General features: G+C 36.7%; 1 protein-coding gene across 5 annotated transcripts in view; it reads left to right on the top strand.

Annotated features, from left to right (window-relative positions):
• Positions 1 to 19,221, top strand: part of LOC127811623 (uncharacterized) — a 31,855-nt gene continuing 12,634 nt past the window's right edge. For 4 of the 5 annotated variants that reach the window (XM_052351644.1, XM_052351645.1, XM_052351643.1 and 1 more), the window contains exons 1-2: positions 1 to 307; positions 6,617 to 6,846. In XM_052351644.1, the coding sequence (XP_052207604.1) occupies positions 6,718 to 6,846 (129 nt within the window). In that variant the 5' untranslated portion in view covers positions 1 to 307; positions 6,617 to 6,717. Of the gene's footprint in view, positions 308 to 4,548; positions 4,613 to 6,616; positions 6,847 to 19,221 lie in introns of all 5 variants that reach the window. The other variant, XM_052351642.1, reaches the window with a different exon arrangement.

Below are 19,221 nucleotides of genomic sequence, written 5' to 3'. Positions count from 1 at the left end.
CTGCATAAGCAGCAATAGTAGCTGTTGGCCTCTGGGGAAGACTGGGTGGCGGGGCGGGGGAGGAAACTTAGAAGGGGAGGAAAAGGGTTTGGTTTGCCAATGCCATGCCAAGTGTCTGCTGGGAGTTAAGGAAGTGGCGCTCCTCCTCTTCTCCCCAACCAACAACTCTCTCTCGCCCAACCGCAATGCAAATCCGTCCAAAACCCATTCTCTCTCTTTCTTTCTTTCTACTTTCCCCTTTTCTTCTACTTGCTTCCCTCACTCCATACGCCTCTTCTTTCGTGCCCTCATCCTCCTCCCGGTTCAGGTACTCATGTCCCGCTCATTTCATTTCAGTAATTTTATTTCTAGTTTTGCTGGTACCTTCGTTCAATTTATGTAGATATCGAGTATTTCTTCCATTTTGATCATTGCTTCTGGTCCTTTTCTGTATATCTTCAATTTTCGCATGCCCCTTTTTACAGAGGGTAAAGGTGCCGGTGCTATGACTATTGATATGATACGTTCCGCCTCTTATTTTTTATTTTTTAATCGGATGTACTTTACTAGATTTTATACATTCCTGAAATTCTCTACATTTTCTGCGTTTAGGATTGTTCACACTTTCGATACTATAATCTTGACAACTAGACAATTTGATGCTTAGGCATTTTGGACCAGATTTGAATTTTGGAATTTACGTAACACTTTTCCCTTATGTTGTTTAACCTAAAAAAAAAAAGACTCCCATAACTAAAGTGCACTTATCCTTAAAAATCTCTATGGACACTGTCTATATTTGGCGGTTTTTATCGTTTCGAACCCGACAAATTTTGTTTTGGAAACTGAATTTTGGAATTTCAAGTAAGGCCCTTTTTTATGTTGTGTATCCGAAAAAACTGACTTCCATAACTTCAGCACTCTTATCCTTCAAAATATCTAGAGATATCTAGTGGTTTTTACTGTTATGAACCCAGACACATTTTGGTCAAGAACTTGAATTTTCGATTTTAACGGTTTCCTGTTATGTTGTATAACCGAAAAACGAACTTCCATAACTATGACATGCTTATCTTAGAAACATCTAGAGTTCTCGTAACTTTATTTGGTAGTTTTTATCATTATGAACCCAGATACATTTTGGACCGGAATTTGAATTTGGAATTTTACTCAATGCTTTTTTATTATGTTATCTATAATTCATAATTCTAAGTTCCAAACAAGTACAAAAACGACAGCAAATAAGTGTTGCTTGTTAGTTACCTAACACAAATAGACTACTTTCTTATGAGAATAGAAGACAGGATTGTTGTACCTAAAGTTGTTCTAGGAGAAGAAACTATGAATATTGTTAATTTGTTAGTACATATCCAACACAAGTTGGGTTAGGAGAAGAGATGAAGATGGAATTTTGAGAAAATTTAGAGGGGTTGGTAGAAGAAACACTTAGAGAAGAGAAGATTATTATAGGAGGTAATTTAAATGGTCATATGGGAAAAGAAGTGATTTAGTATATAGATGTATATGGAGGTTATGGATTTGGAGAAAGAAATAATGAGGGAAAACGGCAAAGCTATTCTGAATTTTGATGTGGCATATGATCTCGCCATAGCCAATACTAGGTTTAAAAAACGGAATGAGCATGTGGTCACATATAGAAATGGCTTATCAACTACCCAAATAGACTATTATCTTATGAGACAAGAGGACTGCTTATGTTGTAAGGATTGTAAAGTTATAAAGGAAAAATGATGCCTAACTATTCAACATAGACTTATGGTCCTTGACGTTCATATCACACAGTGGAGGAGAAAAAATTATACAAAACAAACCTGAAGAATTAGATGATGAGATTTAAAATGTGAAAACAAGCTATTTTCAAGGAAAAAGTGTGTGGTTGAAGAGATTGGATTGTAGAAGGAGAGGCTAACCAAATGTGGATTGAAATGGCTATTGCTATTCAAAATACTACCCAAAAAAAAAAAAAAAAATAGAGGTTCTAGGAGACTTGAAGGGAAAAGTTCCCAACCAAATGGAGTCTTGATGGTAGAATGAAGAGGTATATGAAAAAAAAAAAAAATCAAAACTATGAGAGCTTGATACAAGGCTTTACATTCATGCATGGTAAAGAAAACCTAAATATGTATATTCTGGCAAAACACGACAACTAGTGAAGAAAAGTTAGAAGCTTATGAAATTATGACTCTATATAAAAGATGGGGAAAGAGATATACATAAACTAGCTAAGGTAAGAAGTGAAAAACAAGATATTTGAGTCAAGTGGAGCACATAAAAGTCAAAAACCAAAAGGTACTAGTAATGGGGGGCCGCCAAAGAAAAAGACTATGATTGTTTCTTCAAGTTGTTCAATGAAGGTGGAGAAACAAGTGCTTTCTTGGGACGTCTTAGTAACTTTGAAGAATATGGGAATTACATGTTTTATATACTTATTTGTCCAAATGACATAAGTTGAACATTAAAAAAGATGTAGAATAGGAAAACAGTTGGACCGCAAATAATATCTCAATAGAAGGATCTAAATGCATGCAAGAAGATGGCATTTTTTAGTTACTATGCATGGTAGGTCAAAAATGGAAGCTATATATTTGTTGAGGTACTTGATGGAAAGATATTTAGATAATCAAAATGTTGTTTATAGATTTAGAACAAATTTATGATGAAGTCCCTAGAGAAATCTTCTTGTTAGAATACCATAATATTTATTAGTGTAGTTAGAGAAACCTGAATTGTAACAAATATCAAATCTCTTGCTAAGAGGTGTGATGACACTTCTTGAAGATAGTTGGTGGCTCCCACTATGCAAGGGATCTAGCAACTTTATCTCTTGGGTTTAACTTAGCTTGGATTTGATCTCATTTCCTTGTAGTTTTGCTCTAACCAATGGGAACCAAGTAGTTCTCAACCTCATATCTAGATGCCCAAGTAAGAGTCTTTTATATTTTCACTATGAATGTTTTAATATTTAAGGGAAATTCTTTGAGCTTCTTACTTATGTCTTTTTGGAATGCCTTCTTAATTTCTAAATGTCTTTTGGCATCCCTAGTTAATACATAACTTCTCTAGTTAATGTATGCCTTATGTCTTTTGGGTGTCCAAGCCTGTTGGTTTCCAACTCATTAATTTAATCATTTTCCCACACTTATGAAGGGTCTTAGAGAAGGAGTCCCAAATGCTTATGTACAGGTTATTAAATATATGTACAGGAACAAGTGGAGGAATACTAAGTCCTTTCCAATTTCAATTGGATTACCTCAAGGGTTTGCATTAAGCCCTTCTCTTTGCCCCAGTAATGGATGAACTCACTAAACATATCTACATGGATGTGCCTTGGTATTTTCTATTTGCAAATGACATTGTCTTGGTAGATGAGACAAAAGAAGACTTGAATACTAAGTTTGAGAATGGAGGAACACTTTTGAATTTAGACTTTTTGAATTTAGCAGATTAAAATTGAAAGTATGAAGTGTAAGTTTAGTGAAAATATAAGTGTTGGATTATATTATGTTACAACTTAAAGATCAAGTTGTCCAAAAAAATAAACAGAAAAAGATAAGTTGAATCTTGAATCGATCATCCAAAAAGATGGAGGGATTAATAAGGATGTAAAGACTTAGGCTGAGCCCATACACAGATTTCTGTGTGCTTACCCAGTTGTAAAGACTGATAGTTTTAAAGGTGGGCCTTGGAGCAACAGTAAGGTTGATCCATTGTAATCTGGAAGTCATAGGTACATGTTAGGAAATAGCTTCTTTGCTAAGCAAGGTAAGGTTGTGTATAGTTAACCTTCCCTAAAGCCTGCAATGAGGGAGCCTTGTGCATTGGATTCACCTTCTTTTTTGAGTAAGATTTCGTTAATGCTAAAATAAAATTTTTATAAGAGGGCTATAAGATTAGCTGTGCTATATGACACAAAATGTTAGGTTGTAAAGACCACTATGTGCAAAATATGACGCCACACAGATAAGGATATTAAGATGGTTTGGTCATGTGAGAGGTAAGATGCGCGATTTGTAATAAGAAAAGATAGAATCAGAAATTAGGTTATTTGTAATAAGGATTGAGTGATTTCTGTTGAAGGTAAGATGCATGAAATATGATTAAGATGGTTTGGTCATGTGAGAGGAAGACTAATAGAAGATTGTCTGAGTAGATTGGATGGAATTGAACAAGTTTTTAGCAAAGAGGCAAAGGAAGACCAAGAAATTTGGTTGGAAACTATTAGTTATGATATGAATTATATAGGCCTTACAAAAGATATGGCCATAAATAGAAATGATAGGTGAGATACAATTTATGTAATGGATCTCACTGTCATGACCCTAGGTTTCAAATCTTGGGTTTCTAGTTGACAGACGAGAAAGAAGAAAGAAAGAGAGAGATTATTGATTTGGTACATCTGAATATCCATTGCATTTTATGAGATTATTTGAACACGTGGTGTTTTGTGTTAAGGTTTGATTAATTTTGTTGTACCTTGTGAGATTGTTACGGTTCTGTATAATGTAGAAATGGGCCTTAGTAATTACGTTTCTTCGTATTCTTCTATAGGTGTCAACTCTATGATCTCTGTTAAGAGAGTCACCATAAATTCTGCAAATAATACAAAATTCTGGTTAGCACTTTCACTTAAGCTCTCCCATCAATTTTAATGTCTAGATGAGGAACTTCATGGTATATTAAAGCACTATTTTATTCACTTCTGATCAGGGAAACTTGGTGGCTAGAAATTGAACAAAATTGGATTTGATGTTACCAATGCTTGCATATTGAACTTTTTTAAGTTGTTATGCTGGGTTATTTGCTATAATTCCATTGTTTGTCATGCCATTCTATTGTTTTAGTCAACTCTCTAGGTTTTTTATTATTGTTATGTTGTTTCTCACCCAATTATTATTTCTTGGATTGAAATGTTGGTTGTTTTTTCTTTTTGTATGGATGCATGTCTCTGTCTCTGTGTTCATTTGTATGGAGGATTAAATAAATAAAAGATATAAGGGCTCAGTTCAAATCCTTCATGTAATCAAATTTTAATTGGAAAAGCCTCAATCTCTTCTCACAAGTCTAATATATGTTTTTGCTCCATGATAAATGTCTTTAATAACCTGTATATATGCAACTTGGACTCCTTTCTTCTCTAGGAACTTTATTACAAGTCCTTTTTAATTCTGTCAACACCATATGTAATATGAACACTATACGTAAAGACTTCTTTATCAACCAAAAAAAGGGCATTATTATCACTACTTCATTTAACTTTATGTCTGAGGTCAAATTTGGAGGCAAAAATTTCAGTAAAGTTATGATCTTATGCCCGTCTATTCTGCTTGTACATTTTGCTCTCTCTCTCTCTCTCTCTCACACACACACACACACACACACACATATCAATTTGTGTCTTATCACATGCTAGCTTAAACATATTGAACATTTCATTGAAGTTAAGACCCTAGGTTGATTTATCACTCCTCATCTCCTCAATCACAGTTTTCTGTTTTCTGGATTTGATTCTTGGGTTGATGTTTGTCTGTGGCTTAGGATAGCATATAGATAGGAGAGTTGATAAAATCTATTTTATGTTTTTTAAGTCTTTTTACACATACAAAATCAATTAGAATTTGTGGATCTAGATATTAAATTATGTTTGGAGATTTGCATTTTGGTTGGTGAGATTATTTGAAAATGATGTATTTTAGTCCATTATTTGATTCATGACATCAAGTGTAATGATCTTTCTCAAGTACAGAGTATCGGGAAACACCCTGGATATTCTCATTTCTTTCCTGTTCTCTCTCTCTCAGTTTCTTTGGTCCCTTTTCTTTTTGCATATCGATGATTAAAAAGGTCAACTGAATTATAATAAACTGTTATTTATACTTGTTTTTGATTAATGGAAAGCTTAGCAACACTTACATATTCTGCTCGTGGAATTATGTTTTTTATCCTTCTCCTTGATTGTGCTCTCTATGAGTATCATCTAGTTGGATTTTTGCTTTCCAACAAAAAGACTAGAGATTTTTGAGGAATGCCAATGATGATAAAAGTTGTAGGTGACAATTGATAAATTTTATGAATGCATGATCTTAACATCGAAGTGCTTCAGAACAATTCTTTCCAGGCTGATCACTCCTTTCTTTTATTCCAATGGAACTTTATAATGATTGTAGAAACCTTTGTTTTGTCTTCTCTCTGCAGTTTGATTTTAATTTGCTAGATAAAGGTTCATCTACCCGTTAGAAAGAAAAAAAAGGTCTACAGCTGAAACATTTGTACTTGGTGGATAAGTGAACTAGTGCAGTGTATCATTGTTTAGTTATCCATGGATTGACATGTTCCTTTATTTCATCTTTTTATGCTGAAGTTTCTACTCCCCTTAGGTTACCCTCTTTCTTTCTGGTCCATTTTTAGGTGTTTTACATGTCCTTTCTCTGTTTAAACTTTGCTGGAAGTCTGCTGTCATCCTTGGCTGTAAATACCTTATACATTTTGGGTGTATGTACATAGTGGAGAATCAATATGGTTTAGAAGCTGCTCTATCTCTAGCTTTCTGTAGGTCTGGTTGAATATTTTTGTTTCTTTCCTGTTCTGAAATTTGTATAACCTTTCTGTATGACTGCAGGATTAATACTAGTGGGCTCTATGCTGAACTGGTTGGCACCCAAAGGCTTGCATTTCTGATAAGGTTTTTTGAGCACAATTCCATCTTCTGTGAATGCAAAAATGGATGATAAAGATCAGGTCCAGAAACGCAAATGGGAAAACCTTCCTCATGAAGCAAATGCTCCGAATCATGAGGAAAGTGATTATGATGGAAATCTACTAGTCTCTTCTGGAAAAATGGGAGATGGAGTGAGCTTCCCTTGTCCATTTAACTGTTGATAGTAGTCTTTCTTTCATTGATTGAGATTTATTAATTTTTTCCCAGTTACAAAGCTTGTTTTTTGAAGGTTTCACACATTATCATGTATGATGTTGTTCCTCCTTTTCCAGTTTGATTTATCAATCTCTAAGGATCTGAATCATGATATGAATCAAAATAATAAACAAAATCTAAGGTCGTGGTGTTATATAGTCACTGTTAGGAATCATTTATAATTTGAAATTGGTCGTGCTTGTCTTGAACTTCCTTTTTCTCCTTATATTTTCTGCTTTAGTTGCCTTTATCTTTTCTGATGCCTGCCATATTGGAGATGATTTTCTTGAGTAGAAGTAGCCAGAAGTTTTTCTGTTTTTTGGGTAGTTCATATTAATTGTTGTGGAAGGTAAACTAATATAATATCATGATATTATTATTGTAATTATTGTAATCATCATTACGGATGATGCTAATCTTTTTATGTATAGAGACATGGTTTTGGGGTACTAAATAAAATAATCATCCTGCGGTGTTGGTCTTTTCTATTCCCTAGACAATTTTCAGTCGGCAAAAGGAAAAATTGCTGTACAGTTTCTTGACGAGATCTTTTTATGAAATGAGGCTACTATCTTTACAGATAGAAATGTGTTCATAGGGTTAATGCTTAACAATCTAGTATTTCAGTGCAGTTTGGTGGTCTTTCCTTTAATTCAAGAAATACAGATGGCCACCAATCAATTCAAGATAGTGGCTTTTTATCTACTGATTCCATGCAAAAGTAGAACAAAGGATAGTCTGAATATGAGAATCTTACGAACAAAAAAGGGTGTTCTGGTTCTCTCTTGAATGCAGCTTTATCCTTGCTTTGCAAAGGAATTGTTTTCTCAACTCAAACCTATGATGATCTAAATACAGTTTGGGTATCATGTCAAATGAAAGTATTGCAAATCATTTCAGATCATAGTTGTCAAATCAAGATACATATCATGAAATGGAGGGCCTAATTTTCAAATCTTGAATCCTGTATCATATCATAAAATACAATAGCAATTTGATAAATAGCTTAAAAAATACAATCTAAAATATTTATCCCTGTAACATGAAGAAAATACTCAAAATAGTAACTTTAACCCTAGTTTAACAACATTAATATTGTAAAATAAAAGAATGTAAAATGTGTATTTGATGTTACTTGAATGAGATGCACAAGGATTATATACTTGTATCCTATTCTAGTGAAAGGAAAGTAAAGATATAGAAAACTTTTAAGAATATATACAAGATATATAATTGCCTAATTTAAAGATCATATTTCCTCAAGTTTGAGCATAAATGTTGAACCTGCTCAGCTTGGAACATATGTAGCTCACATGAGGACCTATGAGTGATTTAGTGAACATGTCAGCTAAGTGATCATTAGAACTCACAAATGTGACAATATTTCTAGATGGCAACTTTTTCCTGATAAAGGGACAACCAATCTCAATGTGTTTGGTTCTTTCATGGAACTAAGTATTAGTAGCAATATGTAGTGTAGCCTGTTTGTCACAAATTAATTGCATAGAATGGACTTAAATGATTCCTAACTCAACCAATTGTTTCAACCACATTAATTGACATGTTGTTAGGGTCATTGCCCTATACTCAACCTTTTCACTAGACCTTGTAACCACACTCTGTTTCTTACTTTTCCAAGAGACCAAGTTGCTATCGACAAATACATAATATCTAGATGTGGATCATCTATCATTAGGAGATCCTACCAATTAGGATCTATATATCTCACAATTTGACTATGCCCACGATTTTGCTATAACACACTGCATCGCAGTGTGTACCTTTAATGTATCTTTAATGTACTGAATGACATGAATCACTACATCACAGTGGTTATCACAATATAAATCTAGAAACTATCTTACCACACTCACAATGAATGAGATATCTCGAGTAACTATGAGGTAGTTAAGTTTGCCAACCAATTGATAATAGCACCCAATATCAAAAATAGGCTCCCCCCCTCTCCCATTAACAATTTGATATCCGGATCCATAGAAGTGAGTATCTATTGGCTTGCATCCAAGAATCCTTGTCTCTTTTAGCATATCTGAAGCATACTTCCTCTGAGAAAAATAGATGCACTGCTTTGATCTTACCACCTCAATGCCAAGAAAATATTTCAATTTACTGGTTTAAGATTTTTGTTAAAGATATGTCTTCAATTCAGCAACACCAACATCATCATCCTTGGTGATAACTATATCATCAACATACACCACTAGAAGAATGTGACAACCAAACTTAAAGTGATAAAAAATTAAATAATTAACCCCTCTAAGTTAATCCAAATTCTAGGATAGCTTTACCAAAACAAGCTCAAGGAGATTGTTTTAGGCCATAAAAAGATTTTTGAAGGCAACACATCATCCTAGACTCCTCTTGAGCAATGAAACCAAGAGGTTGCTCCATATAAACCTCCTCCTCTAAGCTATTATGAAGAAAGGCATTCTTGATATCCAACTAATTAAGAGGTCTGTGGAACATAGTAGCAAGAGACAAGACTAATCAAATAGAGGTGATCTTAGCCACAAGAGAGAGTGTCCCCCTAATCAAGGCAAAAAATTTGAGTGTACCATTTTGCAATAGTAGACTTAACCTGGAGGGAGAGATACTTCCTAAGTCCCACTGGAATTCAAGATAAACATTTCTTCAACCATAGTAGCTCGCCACCTCAAATAAGGTTCTGTAATAGTCTTAGGAATAGACACAAGAGAAAGAAGAGACAAAAGTAGTATATCCAAGACAAAGAATGATAACTAACAAAATTTGAAATGTGATGCTAAGTAGTACATCGATGTGTACCTTTACAAAGAGCTATAGGCAAGTCAAGATCATGAGGTGAGGGAGGAAGCTTAACCAACACAAAGGATGAATCGGCATGTTGCTCTATTGGGTTGTCTACTACTAGCATAGCCAGTGGGTCCACATGTCGAGGATGACGTTGGTAAGCCTAAAGATTGGGGCAATCTATCTAGGCGAGAGGAAGATGGAGGTGGAGTAGAAGATGGAAGATCGAGAAGGGGATAAACAAAGAAAGCACGCAACACCGACTTGAACAACTCAAATGATGGGGAAAAATAAGAGGATGACTCAAAAAAGGTAATATCAACATATAACTGTTACGACCCTAGGGTTTGGCTAGGGTTTAGGAAGTAAATTGGTAAGAGTGCGGGAAAGAAAGACAAAACAGAAAGAATTGAAGGAGAAGAGAGAGAGCCGAGGGAGATCTAGGAGAATTAAGAGAGGGAAATGGGATTCAATTATCATTCAAAACATACCATCCTCTAATTACTCCAGCCTATTTATAGGCTTAAACTGAATATACTAACAGCTATAATAGAAAATACAATCAAAATAAAATACATATAATTTGTATGACTATTATATTCTTGGGGTCGTGACATTCCCCTTCCCTTCAAACAATTCTTGTCCCTAAGAACTGATAGCTGCTAACCCTGTTCTTCAGCCAATTCCAGCCTTAACAATCTAGTTTATCCTTCTCCTCTTTCTCCTTGCTTTCTTCTCCTTCTAAGCTTTGCCCCGTCTTTCTTCTCTTACGTTCTGTTGCTTTTGTTTTTCTTGCAAAAATAAAATGTAGACTCCAAGGATTGCTATGTCAATGCTCCCTTCTCCAATGTCAAATCTTCCAAAGCAAATGGCAGTAACCTCCTCTTCCATAATATCAAAACTCTCGAACCAAATGGCAGCACTCTTCTTTTCCTTCATCTTCCAAATGTGGTTTACACCGAGTGACATGAAAGCAATATTGTCATATTGCCCAAGATCAGAATTGCTCAAAACCGTAGGAAGATTTTCTTCAGCTGGAATCATCTTAACATGTGACTCCTCAGTCTTTTTCAAAACCAAAGGCAAAGAAGCATACTCTTAGAATCTGTTGCCTCAGAACCATTCTTGCCCTCAGCCTCTAGTTTTTTTCTCTAGTATGAGTCCTTATCGGTTGCCTGTCCACACTTCACAGGTTCAGTATCAACTTCCTTAGAGCCATTGTAAACTTGTTCTGGTTCGGATTGTTCCATCAACTCTCCCTTAGCTATATGTGGTCTGTTACAAACTTGCGAGTTGCTCTTACGATAACTTTCCGGTGGCAGTCCATGCTTTCTGCAAATGGTTTCTAGTGCCAATTCTTGTAGCCTTGCTTTCTCCGTCGCTTGTTCCATCGTAGTAGGGTAGAACATTTTCACACTGAGCCTTAGCGCATCGTCAAAACCATTAATGAATCTTGATATAAAATAATGCTCTGCTAGGGCTGGTTGAAAGGTTCACATTAGGGACCTTAGCTTCTTAAATCTAACCTGATAATCTGTCACCGATCCCTTCTATCTTAATTTGTTGAACTCCTCAATTGCATCAATCATGTTCTTCTCCCTAAATCGGTCATGTCAATTTCCAGCAAAATCAGTCCGCTTAGCCTCCCTTTCTCTAGAAACTGGGGTATGATGTGGAGTGTGGAAAGATGAACCTCTTACCTGAATTTCCAGTTCCCAGGCCGGTAGTTCCTCTGCCTCTTGCAAGCCATGGGTCATAGGGAGGGTGCCATGGTTGGGCAGAATAGGATCAACTACTGCCCGAGGAGGGAATTCTTGTGATAATCGTGTTATGTTTTGCATCGAGTATAGAAGATCTAGAAAAAATCAATAGAGCCATGATCAATCTCAAGCGAAGGTTTAGTTAGTTAGCTTTTATTCTAATAGTAACTTGAGTATATGGGTATATTAGGTATTGTCATGTCTCTTATATTCCTTTATGTATCCGCCTCAAATATCTATAAATATAGGGCTGGGGCAGTTGCTTGAGAGATCATTCTGATTGTTTACAAGTGCAATGCAATTGAGAGGAAAGTCTAAATCAATTAGTACTTTGTAATCTCTGTTGGGAATTGTACTCGTGAGAGAGAGGGACTCTTGTATACTGATTTATCAAGATTTCTAGTGGATTGCTCTTGGATCGAAGAGGCTGGATGTAGGGTTGCATGCAAGCAATCCGAACTAAGATAATTCGCGCGCGTCTTCTTTATTGGTTTGGTTGTTTCTTTCCTATTTCATTACTGTTTTCATTCTGGTTTTATTTCTGTGCATTGGTTTGAATCTGGGTAAGGGAGTGCTGTGTGTTTGGCTGAGAATTGAGAGATCTGTGTGCTCCTAATCCTAACAAATCGAAATTGAGGTAGCGAAGACAACATGTTGAACATGTTGTGGATCCACTGGCCATGCTGCTCTATCGTCTCTCGATGCCTCTCCAATTCTCTCTGCATTAACCTTAGCTTCCTTAATCTTTGATTCAAAAACAACCTCCAAATTTCAGCTGTTGCTGACATCCTCCAATAATTGCTTGACACAAAATGCAGACAGTTGAGAATCGATCAGCTCCTTGAGCCTCCTTCAAAATCAGATCGTACAACGGCTAGTAATTGCTTGAATCGCCACCTAGACCAATCTTTGGGTCTGATTCTTCCTCATTGAACTTCTTGAATTTGCTGGAATTGCAAGAATCACTACTCAATCAATATTGTCAGCTACTACGAATATGCCCTCAAAGAATCTGCTTTGCCTGTTATTTCCAAATGTGTCTTACTTCTTTAGATAATTCCCGATCTGGACCTAGCACTGTGTAATGAATGACCGAAGTTGCTCCTTGGCCTGATTGCCAATTTGATCAGAATTGCTGTAGATCAGCAATAGCTTGACCTCTATAATAGCTTCCAAAGACCACAAACTACTTCCTGAAAAAAAAGAAATCGATTCTCTTCTCAACACTTCACCGCACCTTCCTTCTCACCTCAACCTCAATTTAGCATCTGAGGACCTCCAGATCTGTCATAGTTTGAGATTTTGCTGAGAATCGACCACTCTCAAGATTTGATTTACCATGAACAATTCCCTGAGTATTGATTGCCACACCAGCCAGCAACCTAGGGTTGGTTGCTCTCGATGAATCACTTTGGATTGCCTAGATCGCAGTCGCTTACGAATTTGCTTCCCAATTCGCGAATCCTCCACCTTAATTATGTTGTAGTAGCTAAGGACTTTCGCCTTCCTAATCTCAGCTTCTTGAGAGTTCAATTGGCTCTCGTTGCCATTGCCTGTGAATCGTGGACTCTTAGTTTCACTTCTTGGACCCATTTTCAATCTAATACTTGTTGCGCCACTCTGATTTGGCTTCAAATTCGACTCGGTATCACTGTCAACACTCTCCTGGCTTGCGTCGTCTTCAATTCCGACCCAAAGCTGCTTTGCTCGGCTATGCCTTTGAAATCCAAGTTCAATTCCGATTAACTAGATCAGCGATGGACCTTGATTAATTGGATTGGTGATGGAAATTACCTCCTCGTTCGATCACCGCTAATCTGGCTTGTCAAAAATTGTTTTGCATTGTTTCAGCTAATAGCAAAGAAACAGCCTTTAAATATCGCCACTATTAATTTCAACAACTGAAATTCTAGCCACGAGGCTACCACTTGCTTCCCCCTCAAGATTCGAACAGGAGTGCCTAGATTCATAGCCTAGATTCACAGGTAACAATCGCCTCACATCAGTTACCCAGGGGAATCATTCACCCAATCACCATCCAATGGTTTCGTAGTAACCGAAATCCGCGGCTTCTTGAATCGTCCAGAACCAATTCAACAGCTGAGGATTGTCGCTCAGCTGCAGTTGAACTGATCAAATCCTTAGGCTGAACAAGATCGCTTAAATAGTCACTTGCGAAAATCGTTGTGGACAATTTTTGATCTCAATCGCTCAAGAATCTGTCTCAATCGCCCTTCATTGCTTGCCAGATTGAAGTGATTCACGATCGCCACCCAATCACCATCCACTTTAAGCCTGTGTCATCGGAAATCATTGCTTCAACTCCCAAACCCATTGCTTCATCAGAATTATCGCTGCTTTTGGAAACACCTACCGCCTCGATCAGTTCCGCAACCTAGTGCTTGAACTCGCTTGCTGCTACCGGATTCTGTAGTAGCCTTCAAATTTTGAGAATCAACCTTTGCCAGAATTTGTTGCTTGGAATGACCTTGGTCAATTGCTACAATTTCTAGATCATAGCCGATGATGACTGGCTTTGATACCAAATGTTACAACCTTAGGATTTGGCTAGGGTTTCAGAAGTAAATTGGTAAGAGCGCGGGAAAGAAAGAGTAGAAAGGGAGGGAGAGAAAGACAGAACAAAAAGAATTGAGGGAGAAGAGAGAAAGCCGAGGGAGAGCTAGGAGAATTGAGAGAGGGAAATGGGATTCAATTATTATTCAAAACATACCATCCACTAATTACTCCAACCTATTTATAGGCTTACAACTGAATATACTAACGTCTATAATAGAAAATACAATTAAAATAAGAAACATATAATTCGTATAACTATTATATCCTTGGGGATTCCTTGAGGTCATGACAATAACTTATCACAATCAAGAGCAAGCTAATGGACAAATCATGTACATCCAAATATACGAGGAGGAATGGATTATAAGTTAGCCTAAGGAAAAATTATAAAATAAAGGGCTTGGCTGTTAAGGACAAATGAGGGCATCTGATTAATCAAATAACACGTTGTTAAACCAACATCATCCCAATATTGGAAAGGGACATGCGTCTAAAGAAGTATAGTGCATGTAGTTTCTAATATATAATGATTCTTCCTTTCAACAACCCCATTTTGTTGTGGGCTGCCGGGACAAGAAGTTTGTTGAAGAATCCTTTTGGATGCCATGCAAGATTTAAAAGGTGCAAACAAGTATTCAAGGGCATTATCACTATGAAGAACCCGAATTGGCACATCAGATTGAGTGTAAATTTCAACACAAAAGTGGTGAAGATGGAAAATAATTCTTGAAGATTTTTTATTTGATATATCTAGATAGTTTGTAAAAAATCATTAATAAAGGCGGCAAAATAATGAATTCCTTGTTTTGAAGGAATATGACTAGGAACCCACATTGGAATGAACAACTAAAAAGGGAGAATTGACATGCTTATTGACTCTACATGGGAATGGACTACAACTATGTTCCCTAAGTTAACATGATTCACACTATTAAGGTAGGAAGAATGGACAAACTGAGAACTATCTTCTTCAAATTAGACAGAGATGGGTTCCCTAACCAACAATGTACTTGTAGGGGTGAAGTAGTAGTAGTGGAACCCATAGATGGAGCAAATCAAGAGGGGAAGTATTATCCCCTAGACTCATACCCAATCATCTATCCAGTCCTTCAATCCTAAACAAAGAGAGAATTAGACAAAAAGGTTATGGAACAATTAAGATCACAAGTGAGTTGATGATATGGATGCTTTTATTGGAAGACATTATCAAAAAAGGAAGTTGACGCAGCGTGTAGCGCGAGTGTGAAGAAAACACACCAAAATAAACTCTTGAATGAGCAATTTCAATGGCCGAAGCTTGACTTTCAAGAAGACGCAAAAACAAGACTGTTTTGCTAAGAAAATCCAAATAGGTTGCTGAAATTTGATTGATTAAAACTTGATTACAAACTCTAGATTTTAGGCATATTTATAGTATTTAGCTAATCCAAATCCATCTAATATTTGGAAAACAAAATCCAACTCGAATCATAATAGAAATAAATCATAAATAAAAATTAACTAGAATCCTAATAAAAATAAAATCCTAATCAAACATGAAGTAGAATCTTAAATCAAGTAGAATTCTAAAACCTAAGAAGTATTAAAATAACATTATAGCACTACTATTTTGGTGATACTGTTCCGGTTTGGTTGGGTCAGCCTTGGGCCGAGTCTTGATTGGTGACCGCATCATTCACCTTCACTTGAGAAAAAATTCGACCTCGAATTTTGATTCTGTTTGGACAAATCCACATCTGGTAAGTACGAAGAGAGATTAGCCACATTGAATGTTTGGAAATACCCATATGATTAGTCAAATCCACAATATAAGCATTATCATTGGTCTTCTTCGTAATCTTGTAATGACCATATTTCTTTGATTTGAACTTGTTTTGCTTTCCTGCTGGAATCCGTTCCTTCTTCAAGAATATCATGACTTCATCTTCAACCTTAAATAACTTGTGCTTCCTATGCTTGTCAGCTGTCGCCTTGTACTTTTTATTTGTGCAACCGTTGCTTGACATTTTCCTGAACCGCTTGAACTTTTTTGCTAAGGGAACATGAGCAAAGACATTTCTCCCCTTCTTAGCCATATCTGGGTTGGCATGGGTCCAACCATCGCCATGTTTGTTTCCATCTGCCTCCACTGTATTATTACTGTTAGATTGAGGACGTTGAACATTCCATCTTGAGTGCTTTTCTAATATGGTAAATTTTATCATAGGTCCTTCACTTTTCATCAGCTTTCTCGATTTTGACTCCTCAACAGCTTCCGAATTCATTTGTAGATTTTTCTTGCCTGGAGAAGTATTATTTTGCAACTGTTTCAAATAAAAGCTTATTCCATGACTACCAGCAGTCTCTCCATCACTTAAAATATTGATGCTTGAATCCTCCTTTGGTCTAAGCACTTGATCAGCTATAACAGCAGTTGAGTTAACTAGCCTAGGAGATCCAACACCCCTATCCATAAAGAGACCCATGTGATCATCTTGCTTTTGCAATTGCAAAGGTGAATATGTTCTTATTGCCTTAGATTCAACCATGCTAGAGCTTAAATAAATTGTAAAAGGATTTGCTACCATGACCTCTATCTCCTTTACAGTCGCAAGTCGATCAGAGGAAACACCACCATCCTTGGGTTGCGAAGCAATGCTTGAGCCATCAGGACTGGAAAATACCCCAGTATGAGTCAATAATCTTGGAGTTTTTGTCGTGTTAGCAGCATAAATCAGACCTGAGTTTGCAAACGTTGAGGTTGCTGGGACAATATAATCTTCGAAATCAAGCTCCACTTTAGAAGCTTTGGTTTGATTCTTTTCCACTATGGGTAACAAAGTATAACGCACATCTTCTTTCTCAAGCTGATATGTGTTCTTCCTACCCGAGTGCTTAGCATCCACATCAAATTGCCAAGGCCTCCCAAATAAAATATGGCAAGCATCCATATCAACAATATCACAATAGACTTCGTTGGAGTACTTACCAATAGAGAAAGGCACCCTGCAACGTTCATCCACATGTATGCCACCAACTTCTTTGATCCATCCAATCATGTAAGGGCTTGGATGTTTTTCAGGAGTTAACTGCATCTTTGCCACCACGTCTCTTCCTATGATGTTCTCCTGACTTCCACTATCAATAATCAACTCAAAGATTTTTCCTTTCACCGTACACCCCGTGCGAAAAAGCTTATGCCATTGAGTAGTATCTTCATTCTTTTGAGATAGCATTAACTTCCTCACTACACAGGTATATTGCCTGTGTCCATAATCTTTTTCATCATCCTCCCCATCAGGCCCGCAATATACTTCCTCTTCAGCAACATCTTCCTCTTCTTTTTCTACAATGTTAACTGTTTTTCTCCTTGGACAATCACTAGATTGATGCCCAACCTCATTGCACTTGAAACATTTTAAAAGAATAGGCTTTGCATAAGGATTAGGGGATTTTGGAAGATTAGAAGTAGTACCTCGAATGTTTCCCCCCGTTGTAGCCTTATTAGGGTTGATTGTATGGGGTGGATTGGAGGGTTGCGCTCCCTGAACCGACTTGCCTTTATCAAAAGCTGGTTGTTTATTTTCATTCCCACTATACTGACGATAGTTGTCATTACGAGATCTCTTACTCAACATTAACTCAGCCTTTAAAGCTAAGTTCCTTGCTTCTTGCACACTCAGAACTATCTGAACCCCAATTTCATCACGAATAGCAGGCTTCAATCCATTCAAGTAACGAGCTGCTTGTTGATTGTCACTTTCTAACAATTTGTTTCTCTTCGCCAATCGCAGAAAGTCAAAGTTATATTCATTCAGACTCTTCATTCCCTGTGCACATCTTTGATAAGCTTCAAACATATATTGTTCATAGTCAGGGGGCAAAAACCTACCTCTTAACAGCTGCTTCATTCGTCTCCATGTTTGAACCGGCTGTCGGCCTTCCCTCAATCTCGTTTCTCTTAATCGCTCACACCAAACAGATGCATCGCCCTTCAACCTGTAAGCCACTAACTTTACTTGTCGTTCATCTGGGATCTCCATGTATTCAAAAAAACGGTCAACCTCAGTGATCCAATCTAGGAACCCCTCAATATCAAGATCTCCACTAAAGGTAGGAATATCAACTTTTAGTTTATACTCATCGTTGCCCCAGTGGTTGTGCTGATGCGCATTCCTTCTAACCTCTCTACCACCAGGGTTAGCTATTGCTCGACCAAAATCATCCTCTTCATCGCTATCTTCAATCATTGGTCTTCTAGGATTAACAAGGACATGATTAATGGGTGGTCTTCCCGCTCTGGCTTGATTCACCCCATTATTCAGGTTCCTGTCATCATCAACTCGTAGTAAGGTGCCAAATTGGTTGCTATGTTGCTCCAATTGCTGCTGGATAGTATGAGTTATTTCCCGCTGTTCTTCAATTGCTCTCCAAACTGCGGACAACCCTTGATCACCGTCACGAGGCTGGTTGCTACCGTTACCTTCAAGATTGGCCATCTGATTGGTTTATAAACCTCTCTGATACCACCTGACGCATCGTGTAGCGCGAGTGTGAAGAAAACACACTAAAATAAACCCTTGAAAGAGTAAACTTCAATGGCCGAAGCTTGACTTTCAAGAAGACGCAAAAACAAGATTGTTTTGCTAAGAAAACCCAAATAGGTTGCTGAAATTTGATTGATTAAAACTTGATTACAAACTTTAGATCTTAGGCATATTTATAGTATTTAGCTAATCCAAATCCATCTAATATTTGGAAAACAAAATCCAACTAGAATCATAATAGAAATAAATCATAAATAAAAATTAACTAGAATCCTAATAAAATAAAATCCTAATCAAACATGAAGTAGAATTCTAAATCAAGTAGAATTTTAAAACCTAAGAAGTATTAAAATAACATTATAGCACTACTATTTTGGTGATACTGTTCCGGTTTGGTTGGGTCGGCCTTGGGCCGAGTCTTGATTGGTGACCGCATCAAAAGAACTCTACTTGATGAATCCATAGTGATTGCTTGCCAATTAAAAGTTTATTTTTGATTCCCTTTCTTGTTTTATTTTGATAGCCAAGATCCTAAATTAGATCCTATAATTCAGGATATGTTTTTCCTTGGTAATTAGCTGCCTGTTATTTAGGATTTATCTTTCCATTGTTATTAAGTTGCCTATATAAAGGGCTTTACTATGGAATAAGAGATATC

This window comes from Diospyros lotus, chromosome 10, assembly GCF_014633365.1.
Source record: "Diospyros lotus cultivar Yz01 chromosome 10, ASM1463336v1, whole genome shotgun sequence".
NCBI lineage: Eukaryota > Viridiplantae > Streptophyta > Magnoliopsida > Ericales > Ebenaceae > Diospyros > Diospyros lotus.
The sequence above is the reverse complement of the archived record's forward strand: the minus strand, read 5'-3'. Positions and strand labels throughout refer to the sequence as shown.